The following is a 13,225-nucleotide window of genomic DNA, read 5'->3' as shown; positions in this document are numbered from 1 at the left end:
TTGATTTCTACTTTTTTGAGGGTGGTGGCAGTTGGTCATGGAGCTTGAACTCAGGGCCTAGGACTGTCCCTGAGCTTTTTGTACTCAAGGCTAGTACTCTACCACTTTGAGACACAGCTGTACTTCCAGTTTTCTGGTGGTTAATTGGAGCTAGAGTCTCATGGCCTTTCCTGCCCAGGCTGGCTTCAATCTATCCTCAAATCTCAGCCTCCTGAGCAGCTAGGATTACAGGGATGAGCCACTAGTTCCTGGCTTACATTTTTGTTTTAATGTTTAGTTGTTATCTTTAATCTGAAAACAGTATCAATTTTAGTATGCTGAAAACATTCCCCCCCCCCCCCCCTCCCCCAGGAACCTTTTATTCAAGCATGCATGACTTTCTTAAAGAGAAGATGTCCTTCTATTTTGGGTGGACTTGCCCCAGAGAAAGACCAGCCTAAGAGTGCTCAACTTCCTCCTGAAACTCTGGCGACAATGTTGGCTTGTCTACAGGCTTGTGCGGGGTAAGAAGAACATGCTAGGAAAATTGTCTTCTTGAATTTGATTATTTTGCTTGTAATTAATATTTTTTTGTGCGTCTGTATTCCTAAGGAACATTGCTGTTTTTGTGGAGTTTTTTTTTTTTTTTTTTTTTTTTTGGTATCTGTCTAGTTGTAATATTAGAGTACCATTGACTTCATATAAGCATTAAGTTTTGTGAAAAAAATTGATATTTTTCTTTGTACTTTTTAAAATGGCATACATAAGTCAAAGGGGGATTTCATTGTGACATTTCCACACATTTGCAATGTATTTCAATCAGTATCACCCTCTTTTATCACTGTCCTTTATCCCCTTCATAAAATAACTTCAAACAGGTTTCATTGTTGTATGAAACTATTTGCTTCACCATATTCTTTCACCCTCCTTCTTAGTATTAGCTCTATCACCTTCTGCGGCTAATAACTTCCAATAGATATTGTTTCTCTTCCATTCACTCTACCCTTACTGATTAGTAGTTTTCATTGAAGCTCTTTTATGGTTTTTTCCCCATACATATTTGAAATTATTTCAAAATTATTTCACCCACTTTTTCTAAGTAGTTCCTTAGTTTGACTCACATTCTATGTTTATCTCATCTCTAATTATATAATCAGGTATATATACATGTATGTTGCCATGAATTTGTATATCTTTTGAAGATCTACTTTTCATATGTAAGGAAAAATATACAATATCTTGTTAATTGACCTTGATTTGACTTGATATCCTCCATTTCCATCCATTTTAGTTCTGCCTCAGCTACCTAAGTATCTGGGATTATAGGCATCTACCATTGTGCCCCACTCTTAATTCTATTTTAAGACATTTTCTAGTTGATATTTATTGGGAAGGTGGGGGGTTGTCTGAGTCTCATTGGCTATCTTAGTATTTTAAGTGAGGAATTTTAACTCTGTCAAATTCTGGGTAGTTAACTATGTATATGACTTCTTTTTTGTGTGTGTGTGTTGGTTGTGGGACTTGAACTCTGGGCTTGGGCACTGTCCCTGCACTCTTCAGCTCAAGGCAGGCGCTCTATGTTTGACTCACAGCGCCACTTCCGATATCCTAGTGGTTTATTGGAGTTTCATGGACTTTCCTGGCCATGCTGGCTTTAAACTGTGATCCTTATATGTATTACTTGTACATGTATAAATTATGTTTTGAATTCAAGGTTTGTACTGCCAGGTATCTCTACCACTTGAACCATACCTCTAGCCTACTTTCTTCTTTCTCTTTATAGGAGTGTTTCTCAGGAGTTATCAGAGACCATCCTCACCATGGTAGCCAATTGTAGTAATGTTATGAATAAGGCCAGACAGCCACCACCTGGAGTTATGCCAAAAGGACGACCTCCTAGTGCTAGTAGCTTAGATGCCATTTCTCCTGTTCAGGTAAAAATGAATATTACCATTGGTATGTCTGCATTTGTTCATTGACTCAGAATAGACTAAGCTTCTGCATCATCTTTGATAAACTAAGCTTATTACATTTTAGATACCTGCATGTGTAGTATACACTTGTATTTTAAAGGCAATTCATCAGTTGGCATTATAGTTAAAAATAGAGTTTAATTATCAAAAAGAACATGAATCTTGAACAAAGATAGAAACCACTTATTTAGGTAAATGAAAAAGGTTTCTTTTTAAAATTAGAATTACACTCTTGAGAAATAAGCACTGCCTTTGAATCTGATGTGTCTTGTTTGTAGCTTCACGGGCCAAGCAACAGTACTAGAGCATAACGACTTGTTATAACTGGGGCTCTTCAGCTCTCAACTGAACTGCTCTTTTAAAAACAAGGTACATTTAAGTTACTCCCTGACACCGACCACCCCATTCTCTTTGGGAGCAACATACCCCACTTCTGTTACCCAGTGCACTAAAGGGCAGATTGGGGTATAAGGATTAGTGATTCTTCAGTGTCTATAAAAGGCATTTGCGTGCCATTTTCTATACTTATGAGCATATGAAATAGTGCCACAAACTAAGATGCTTGGAAATACATTTGATTGTTTAGAAATAATCTGGTAAATAACATACCTGTGTTTTAAGTTTGTTTTAAAAGTCAAAGCTGATCTTTAAACCCTGAAGGTTCTTAAATTCAGACTATATATGTTTTGACTGGAGGCTTTATTTGTAATTTTTAAAGTTTTTTTGAGAAATGACTTAGTTTAGAAGATTTTATTTTATTAGAAATTGCAATGAATCAGTGTAATATCTGCTCATGCCATTATGGTGACAGGGACATTACTATGCATAGATTTTGTTTTTGTTTTTGTTTTTTCCTTCATCTGTGGTTCTGATACTTTTTGACATGGGTTAATTCTTTTTTTTTGGGTCCGGTCATGAGGCCTGAACTCTGGGCCTGGGCGCTGTCCCTCAGCAATTCAGCTCAAGGCTAGCACTCTACCACTTGAGCCACAGCGCCACTTCCTGCTTTTTTCTTTTTGCTTATGTGGTGCTAAGGAATCAAACCCAGGGCCTCAGGCATGCAAGGCAAGTGCTCTACCACTGAGCCACCTTCCCAGCCCCACGTGGGTTAATTCTTAAACCTATATTTATATGTAACCTGAAAATGACTAGCAGACATGGTATTGGGAATTAAATATTTTGTTTGTTGAGGTTCCTTCTTAAGCATATGAAGAAATACTGCTAAAGATTTCTTTGAATTGTGTCATCTCTGACTTTCCTTGAAACATGTCTTAATATCTGTTTACAATGTTTTTCTTTAGATTGACCCCCTTGCTGGAATGGCATCTCTTAGTATAGGTGGTTCAGCTGCTCCTCACACCCAGAGCATGCAGGGCTTTCCTCCAAATTTGGGTTCTGCATTCAGTACCCCTCAATCACCAGCAAAAGCATTTCCACCTCTTTCAACCCCAAATCAAACAACTGCATTCAGTGGTATTGGAGGACTTTCATCACAGCTTCCAGGTAATGGGGAGCAATATGGCTTACTTGTAAATTTCATTGTTCTTTTTAGAGTGATTATGATAAAGGAAAGTTAAGTGAAAATGTGAAAGAGATAAAACTGTGCCATTGTTCAATTTAATTTAATAGAAACAGGATATTTAGGGGCTGAGAAGGTGGCTCAGTGGTAGAGCGCTTGCCTTGCATGCATGAGGCCCTGGGTTCGATTCCTCAGCACCACATAAGCAGAAAAAAAAGGCCGGAAGTGGTGCTATGGCTCAAGTGGTAGAGTGCTAGCCTTGAGCTGAAGAGCTGAGGGATAGCGCCCAGGCCCAGAGTTCAGATCCCACTACCAGATCTCCCCCCCCCCCCCCAAAAAAAAAAAAAAAAAAGAAACAGGATATTTAAACATTATAAAGATAGTTGAGTAGTTTAGTAAGGATTTTGTATTGTCAAATGATAGTGTTACCTGTTTATTGGTCACTTTTTTTTTTTTTTGTCGGTCGTGGGGCTTGAACTCTGGGCCTGGGCGCTGTCCCTCAGCTCTTCAGCTCAAGGCGAGCGCTCTACCACTTGAGCTCCAGCGCCACTTCCGGTTTTCTGGTGGTTTATTGGAGATAAGAGTCTCACGGTCTCTCCTGCCCGGGCTGGCTTTGAACCGCGATCCTCAGATCTCAGCCTCCTGAGTAGCTAGGATTACAGGCGTGAGCCACCAGCGCCCGGCTTATTGGTCACTTTTTTTTTTAACATTTCATGGTATTTTTGTAGATGGGGGATAAAGTCATGTTCTTGTGTTATATGCATGTGTTTGTTTCGCCATTGAGCTATAGACTCAAAGCTAATAATGTATTAGGCTTAGTTCAGTGTGTTTGTGTGTGTGTGTGTGTGTGTGTGTGTGTGTGTGTGTGTGTGTGTGTGTCTGTGTCTGTGTCTGTATCAGTACATAGATTGAAATCAGAGCTTTGTACTCTCAGTTCTCTTATTCATGCCTGGTGCTTTACCACTTGAGCTATAAATTTTGTTTTGACATTTTGCTGTTTAATTGGAGATGAAGTTTCTCAAAATATTTCTGCCCCATCTGCTTCCAGACTGGATCTTCCAGTTTCAGGCTCCTGAGTAGCTAACATTACAGGTGTGAGCCACCAGAAACAAGGAAGATCAGTTTAATGAGTCATTATGGGGATATAATTAAGCTTGAAAATACTATATATACCAAATTCAGGCATGGATGTTCTGCCTGTTTTTTGTTTTTCCCACATCAAAAATAATACTAAAGCCAGGTACTGGTGGCTCATGCCGGAAATCCTAGGTACTCAGGAGGCTGAGATCTGAGGATCACAGTTCTAAGCCAGCCCAGGAAGGAAAAGTTCATGAAACTTATCTCCAATAAACTACTCAGACAAAACTGTGGCTCAAGTGGCAGACTTGCAATCGTTGAGTAAAAACAAACACAGAAAGCTGGGAAGGTGGTTCAGTGGTAGAGTGTTTGCCTTGCATGCATGAGGCCCTGGGTTCGATTCCTCAGCATCACATAAGCAGAAAAAGCCGGAAGTGGCACTGTGGTTGTAGTGGTAGAGAGACAACGTTCAGGTCTTGAGTTTAATCATCAGGACCAGCCCCTCAAAAAGTTATTATATCCTTAAAACGTTTTCAGTGTCCTGTCCTCCCCAAATATTTCTTAGCTTGCGGCTTTATTGAAACAAGGGCTTATTTATTTATTTTTGTCCGTTGTGGGGCTTGAACTCTGGGTCTGGGCACTGTCCCTCATCTCTTCAGCTCAAGATGAGCTCTCTTATCACCACTGGGCCACTTCCGGTTTTCTGGTGGTTAATTGGAGCTAAGAATCTCACGGAGTTTCCTGCCTGACTTTGAACCTAGATCTTCAGGTCTCAGCCTCCTGAGGAGTATAAGCATGAGTCACCAGGGCCTGGTTAACAAGGGCTAATTTTAAGATTTATTTCTTTGTTTTTCTTAACCCATATTCATGTTGTAAGTTGGGGTATTAAATTGTATGACTGACTGTAGATAAGACTTGGTCATGTAGTTAATATTGCTCCAACATGATTCTAGACTTGATGCCACTCAAACCAAGGCTTCTCTATAGTTATTTAGTGTCCTGGGATAAATCTTACTACTGTGTAAGACTCTTTTTGGCCAGAGTTGAGAGGAACCATAGACTTACAATAAGTGTAAAATGTTAATAATGAAATAAAATTTTAGTCATTGTGATAAACAAGCCAGGGGCTTGTTTGTTTGTTTTTTTTTAAATTCCATATTCAAGACTATAAGAGCCCTAGATGATTAGCTCTAGTAATATAGCCCCTACCCAGCAGGTAAGGGCCCAAGTGAAATAATAAATTATTAATGCTGAGAAAATTTTGCTATTATCAATTTGCATCTACTCTAAATTTTTTAGCTTCTCTTGAAAATTGACTGGGTATCCATTGGCATTTAACAAAGAGACATTAACTATTAAGGGTATATCCTGGTGCCGTGAATGAAGTTAAGTATATAAGGAATGATGGAACTTCTGGCTACCTTTGTTCTCTCTAGTAGGTGGTCTTGGCACAGGCAGCTTGACTGGTATAGGAACTGGGGCTCTTGGACTTCCTACAGTGAATAATGATCCCTTCGTACAGAGAAAACTGGGCACCTCTGGACTCAACCAGCCTACATTCCAGCAGAGTAAGATGAAACCTTGTAAGTGGTAGTGTTGTCTGTGATTGTGACGTGTGACTGATACACATAAATTTTACTGAGTGTCTGATTTCTTTTGAGTTATATGGACAGAAGCATTAATTAAATTTAAGATATTATAAGGGTCAAATGTTGATGTGTATTCTACAATAGAAGGAATAAAATCATAATCTGAATTATTAAAATTAAGAACTATAGAGCTTTTAATCCACCTTTGCTCTGGATTGATACTCAACCATGTGATGGTTCGTAAGAGGTAACATCCAGAAAGTAGGAACTAGTGGGAAAACAAAAGTATTTTCAGTTTGTTAAATTTCTTGGTGTTGGCTCTTTTATTGTTTGCTCTTTATTTCAATTAAGTTTAGAAAGTAATATTTTTGTTATTGTTGTTGGTCGTGGGGCTTGAACTCAGGGCCTGGGGTCTGTCCCTCAGCACTTCAGCTCAAGGCTAACGCTCTACCACTTGAGCCATAGTGCCATTTCTGGCTTTTTCTGTGTATGTGATGCTGAGGAATAGAACCCAGGGCCTTATGCATGTGAACCAAGCACCCTACCACTGAGCCACCTTCCCAGCCCAGTAACACATTATTTAAAATTATAGTTATATAGTTTCATATTTCATAACTATTGCCGCGTGTTAAATGAAATAATTTGTGGCAACTTTTTAAAAGCTTCACCTCTTGTGTAATACTAACCAAAGTCAAATACATAGGCAATAATTAATGTGTATATCTTTTTATCCCAGGGACGGAATTTATTTATTTGTTTATTTATGCCATAGGGCTTCAACTCAGGGCCTGGACACTGTCCCTGAGCTTCTTTTGCTCAAAGCTATCACATATACCACTTGAGCCACAGTACCACTTCCAGCCTTTTCTGTTTATGTGGTACTGAGGAATCAAATCCAGAGTTTAATATATGCAAGGAAGGCACTCTACCACTAAGCTACCTTCCCAGCCCCGGACTGAGTATTTATCAAACGTGGTTTGAAAGTATTATCTGGCTGAAATTGACACAAGCCTGTAGTCCTAGTGATAGGTAGGATGATTTCAAGTCTTGGCGAGGCTGGGCTCCATAGGTGAGACCTTGTCTCTCAACTAACAAATCGAAAGGATTGAAAGTATACAAGCTGACTTGAAAATGTTAAGTGTGAGAGGCTTGTCTGAATGTTATGTTTTGTAGCATGCTTTGTGTTTCTATCAGTTTGTTATGCACATGCATTAACAGCAAAATGAAATTTTTATTGTTTTTGATTGTTTTCTTTTGTTGCTCATAGGGCTTGAACTCAGGCCTGAGTGCTGTCCCTGCGCTCTTTTTTTTTTCATGGCTAGCACTCTACCACTTTGAGCTACAACTCCACTTCCGGTTTTTGAGTGGTAGGCCGCGATAAAGAGTCTTTTAGGGACTTTTCTGCCCAGGCTGGCTTTGAACCCAGATCCTCAGATCTCAGCCTCCAGAATAGCTAGGATTACAGGCATAAGCCACTGGGACCCAGCTGAGATTTTTACTGTAAAACAGTATAGGCTTGTTAACTGAATTGGTTCTTTCAAGGTTAAACGTGGTAGGAGCTGGAGAGTAGTGAGCTTTATTATAATAGGTCTTCCTGAAAGACAATATAGGACTGTGTACAGCAGTTATTTCCTGGACTTTGTTTTTTGTTTTTTTCTTCTTCCTTTGATAGGGGCTTGACTGGTGCTTTGGACTCTGACTCAGCTTTCTGGTGCTCTACATTTGAGCCAGGCCTCCAGTCTGTGTTCAGCATTTATTAAAAACATTTTCTGGTCAGGCACTGATTGCTCATGCCGATAATCCTTAGGAGACTGAGATTTAAGAATTGCAGTTCAAAGCCAGCCTGCACAGGAAATCCCATTGAGACTTTTACCTTTAATGACCTACCCTAAAGCTGGAGGTGGAGCTATGGCTCAAGTAGTAGAACACTAGCCTTCAGCAAAAAAAACTCTCAAGGATAGTGCTCAGCCAGAGTTAATTAAGGCTTAGGATTGGCATATACACAAAAAATCTTTTGTTTTCCTGGAAAGCCTTAATATTGAAGTTTGACCATTTAATGCTTAAGATCTTCAGTTTACTCTTATGAAGTTAAAATTATACTGGTCTCTGGCTCTTTTTATGGGAGTTGAAGACGGAATTAAATTGCACAGTGATTGCTCTTTGTTTCCCACAGCCGACTTATCTCAGGTGTGGCCAGAGGCAAATCAGCACTTTAGTAAAGAGATAGATGATGAAGCAAATAGCTATTTTCAGCGAATATATAATCATCCACCACATCCAACCATGTCTGTTGATGAAGTGAGTATTTATGTTTCCTAATTATTCATTGTTGGGTAAATTTTTTTTTTTTTTTTTTTTTTTGGGTCCGGTCGTGGGGCTGGAATTCTGGGCCTGGGCGCTGTCCTTCAGCTCAAGGCTAGCGCTCTACCACTTGAGCCACAGCACCACTTCTGGCTTTTTTCTTTTGCTTGCGTGGTGCTGAGGAATTGAACCCAGGGCCTCATGCATGCAAGGCAAGCGCTCTACCACTGAGCCACCTTTCCAGCCCTGTTGGGTAAATCTTAAATGTGTGCTTTTTCACTCACAAAGTGTTTAGAAATTCAGCTCAAAATGTTTCGATATGTTTGTGTACCTTTCAAAAATCTTTGCTGTTTTTTTTTTTTTTTTTTTTTTTTTGAGGTGGGGTCTTGTAGAATTTGCCATACCTTCTGTCCCAGACCTGAGTGTTGGGATTCTAGTTGTATGCCCTTATACTTGGCTCTTTCAGAATATTATCTCTAGCACTGTTTATTGGTAAATACTTTAATAAGTCTGCTATTAACTATTTCTGGAAGGTTTTACTAATATATAGTTGCTTGTATGTGTTTTGTTTTTTTTTTCTAGGTATTAGAAATGCTACAGAGATTTAAAGACTCAACTATAAAAAGGGAACGAGAAGTATTTAACTGTATGCTAAGGAACTTGTTTGAAGAATATCGGTTTTTCCCCCAGTACCCTGATAAAGAGTTACATATAACAGCTTGCTTGTTTGGTGGCATAATAGAAAAAGGACTAGTCACTTACATGGCACTGGGTCTGGCCCTGAGATATGTCCTTGAAGCCTTACGGAAACCTTTTGGATCCAAAATGTATTATTTTGGGATTGCTGCACTAGATAGATTTAAAAATAGGTGAGTAGATAGGCTTCTTATGAAGTGAGTTTTCCTTCCTCTTCCTTTTTCCCTTTCTAATAAGTGTCTCATTATGAGGCTTAGATTGGTCTTGAATTTGTGATCTCCTGCCTCCAACTCACTAGTTCTGGATTTTTTTTTGAACTCAGGGCCTGGGCACTGTCCCTGAGCCTCCCTCTGCTCAAGGCTAATGCTCTACCACTTGAACCACAGCACCATTTCTGGCCTTTTCTGTTTCTGTACTGAGGAATAGAAGGCTTCGTGCATGCTAGGCAAGCACTCTACCACTAAGCCACATTCCCAACACCCCCCCCCCCCCCTTTTTTTTTTTTAATAAAGATTTTTTTTTTTTTATATTGTAAAGATACTATACAGAGGGTTACAGTTACATGAGTGAGGTAATGAGTACACTTCCTCTTGAACATTGTTACCCCCTCCATTGTTTTCCCTCTACCATCCCCTCCCTCCCTACCTTCCCCAAGGTTCTTTTTTTTTTTAATTGTGATTAAGTGATTACATAATTTCTGGAATTTCACAGTATTGTGGAATAATGATGCTCGTGTAAAGTCACAAGTTCATTCTAACTTTCCTGGAGCAAATTGTCTATCACAGTCTGTAACATATAACGGTGTTCACATGTTATACAGTCCAACACCCCCTTTTTTAAAAAAAAAAAAAAATATATATATATATAAAGGACAATGGCTTATTTATCAACTAATGAATGTCAGGCTTTATATATACATATATAATAAAACATACAATTCATTACAATTATTATTCATTACAAGTAGTGGGAAAACCAGTGGGACAGGGACTTAACATTTTTGTTTCTTTTGTATATTAATGTGTAGTTACTTAATTTTAACAAATCCCGCAATTTTCATTGCCCCTCAAGGAGTCCCCCTCTCCTCTCTTCTCCCTCTCCCCCTCCCCTTCTTCCTCTCTCTCTTTTTCCCTCTCCCCCCTCCCCTCCCTCCCTCCATCTCTCTCTCCTCCCTTCTTCCTTCTTTCATCAGTTGTGGGACTTGACTCAGAGCCTAGGCTCCCTTTTGTTCAAGGCTAGTGTTCTAACACTTTGAGCCACAGCTTCATTTCCTGGTTTCTGGTGGTTAATTGGAGATAAGATTCTCCTGGATTTTCCTGATCTTCAGATTTAAGCCCTGAGTAGCTAGGATTACTGGAGTGAGCCACCAGTGTTCAGACCTGAGTGAGTTTCAGTTAAATGGAATCATACCATATATAGATGTAGGGTTTTTGTTTTTTCTTTTTGTAGGCACCCCCCCCCCCCCATGCCAATTGATGATAGACTCAAAGCTATCATTCTTTTTTTTTTTTTTAGACTTTAAAAAAATATTTTTATTGTAAAAATACTGTACAGAGGGAAAGCTATCATTCTTATCATTTGAGCCAGCTCTTTTTGCTTTTGTTCAATTTTCAGGTACAGTCTGTTACTTTTGTCCTTGGCTGACCTCTATCTACCATCTTGTTACCTTTCCTGTGTAGCTGGCTTATAGGCAGGTCCCATGAAGCTTCGCCATGTTCAGCTTTTTTTGGGGGGGGGCGGGGGTTAGTTTTGGGGTCTCAACTCTGGTCCTGGGTGCTATCCCTCAGCTCTTTAGCTCAAGGCTAGCACCTAACCACTTGAGCCACAATACCACTTCTGGCTTCTTTTTTTTCCTGCTTATGTGGTGCTGAGGAATCGAACCCAGAGCCTCATGCATTTGAGGCAAGCACTCTACCATGAAGCCACCTTCCCAGTTCAACCTTTTCAGCATTATGTTTTGGGATTCATTGATGTTACTACATATTTTTAGTATTCTCTTTTATTATGAGGAATATTATAGTGTTTATACTCACTACACATTGTTTTTCTACTTTTTGTTGGATATTGAGTTATTATAGATAGCATTTTAGTGGTTCTTGTTTTTCCTTTATTTTTTTTTCTCCTGGTCACTAAGCACATTTCTACTACTAACCTATGTATCCCTATCCCTTGTTTTAATCTAATTTTAAATATATCCTTTCAGAAGCAAGTGTTAACCTTTGTATTTTCTAGTATAGTATTACTATGTACTTGTGTTCTGCCCTTTGACTCAAATTGTATATGTGTGTGTTGTTTGTTTTTGGTGGGCGTTGTTCTTGAGCTCTTCCAGCTCAAGGCTAGCTGTACCACTTGAGCCCCAGCACCACTCAGTTTTCTGGTGCTTTATTGGAGATAAGAGTCTCATGGACTTTCCTGCCAGAGCTGACTTTGAACCTTGATCCTCATATCTCAGCCTCCTGAGTAGCTAGGATTACAGGCATGAGCCACCTGCACCCAGCCAAATTAGATATTTATGGATAGAACAGAATTTGGGAACTACTTCAACTAGCGTGAGAGGAAAATATCTTCTGTTTTTACAAAACCAATGAGTGACAAAAACCAATTGTTTGTCCTGACAGATTGAAGGACTATCCTCAGTATTGCCAGCACTTGGCTTCCATCAGTCACTTTATGCAGTTTCCGCATCATTTGCAGGAGGTAAGTGCTTTCAGCATTTAATACCTGTGTAGTTGGGTTATTTATTTTGATTTAAGTTTCGAATGAAATGACATTAAGATTATTTATTTATTTATTTATTGGTTGGTCGTGGGCCTGTGCGCTGTCCCGGGGCTCTTCAACTAAGGGTGAGCGCTCTACCACTTGAGCCATAGTGCTTCTTCCGTATTTTCTGTGACATAAGAGTCTCACCGATTTTCCTGCTTGGGCTAGCTTTGAACCGTGATCCTCAGATATCAGCCTACTGAGTAGCTAGGATTACAGGCATGAGCCAATGGTACCCAACACATTAAGATTTCTTTTCTTTTTTTTTGGGGGTGGGGTGGGGGTTGGTCGTGGGGCTTGAACTCTGGGCCTGGGCGTTGTTCCTCAGTTCTTTAGCTCAAGGTGAGCTTTCTACCTCTTGAGCCACAGCACCACTTTCAGTTTTCTGGTGTTTATTGGAGATTAGAGTTTCACTGACTTTCCTACCTGGGCTGGTTTTGAATCTTCATCCTCAGATCTCAGCCTCCTGAGTAGCTAGGATTACAGGCGTGAGCCACCAGTGCCCAGCCACATTAAGATTTCCTAATGGACAAGCTGGGGAATGTAAATCTGTACTCTTAGAACTAATGTGGAAAACCTGACTGATTATAACAATGATCTGGGGTATGATTCATAATATAATTTTGTTTACTGCTTAAAGTGTTGCTATAGTTAGAACTTTCTTAGATATTTAAAATGAGATGTATTTTCAAAAACATTTTTAGCTACTTGCTTAGAATCTGTTGAGGATCTATTAAACAGGATGCAGTCCTTTGGAAAGCAGACCTAGAGAATAATACATATTAAGCAATCTTGTGATTTTTTTTTTTTTTTTTTTTTTCAGTCGTGGGGCTTGAACTCTGGGCTTGGGTGCTGTCCCTCAGCTCTTCAGCTCAAGGCGAGCGCTCTACCACTTGAGCTACAGCGCCACTCCCGGTTTTCTGGTGGTTTATTGGAGAAAGAACTCTCACGGTCTCTCCTGCCCGGGCTGGCTTTGAAGCGAGATCCTCAGATCTCAGCCTCCTGAGTAGCTAGGATTACAGGCGTGAGCCACCAGCGCCCGGCTCAATCTTGTGATTATTGTTCATCATGATTTGTTTGCTGGGCTCTGGTGGCTAATGCCTGTAATCCTAGCTACTCAGAAGGCTGAGATCTGAGGATCATGGTTCAAAGCCAGCCCAGGCAAGGAAGGTCCATGAGACACTTAGCTCCAGTTAACCACCAGAAAACCGGAAGTGGTGCTGTGGATCAAGTGGGAGAGCACTCACCTTAAGCTGAAGAGTTGAGGCACAGTGTGCAGGCCCAGAGTTCAAGCCCTACAACCAACACCCCCCCCCCCCCCCAAAAAAAAA

General features: G+C 40.0%; 1 protein-coding gene and 1 non-coding gene across 8 annotated transcripts in view; both read left to right on the top strand.

The window, feature by feature from the left end:
* Cnot1 (CCR4-NOT transcription complex subunit 1) overlaps window positions 1-13,225 on the top strand; it is an 80,657-nt gene that overhangs the window by 29,741 nt on the left and 37,691 nt on the right. For 2 of the 7 annotated variants that reach the window (XM_042672851.1, XM_042672846.1), the window contains exons 15-21: window positions 352-503; window positions 1,763-1,913; window positions 3,254-3,455; window positions 5,988-6,131; window positions 8,311-8,435; window positions 9,021-9,307; window positions 11,753-11,831. In XM_042672851.1, the coding sequence (XP_042528785.1) occupies window positions 352-503; window positions 1,763-1,913; window positions 3,254-3,455; window positions 5,988-6,131; window positions 8,311-8,435; window positions 9,021-9,307; window positions 11,753-11,831 (1,140 nt within the window). Of the gene's footprint in view, window positions 1-351; window positions 504-1,762; window positions 1,914-3,253; window positions 3,456-5,984; window positions 6,132-8,310; window positions 8,436-9,020; window positions 9,308-11,752; window positions 11,832-13,225 lie in introns of all 7 variants that reach the window. The other 5 variants (XM_042672852.1, XM_042672847.1, XM_042672850.1 and 2 more) reach the window with 3 other exon arrangements.
* On the top strand, window positions 2,194-2,329 carry LOC122102248. Its single transcript, XR_006146475.1, has one exon. It is a non-coding gene; the product is annotated as a small nucleolar RNA SNORA50 (small nucleolar RNA).

Source organism: Dipodomys spectabilis, unplaced genomic scaffold, assembly GCF_019054845.1.
Source record: "Dipodomys spectabilis isolate Male_0828 unplaced genomic scaffold, ASM1905484v1 ptg000773l, whole genome shotgun sequence".
Lineage (NCBI taxonomy): Eukaryota > Metazoa > Chordata > Mammalia > Rodentia > Heteromyidae > Dipodomys > Dipodomys spectabilis.
Note: the sequence above shows the minus strand (reverse complement) of the source record. Positions and strands in the feature narration are given on the sequence as shown.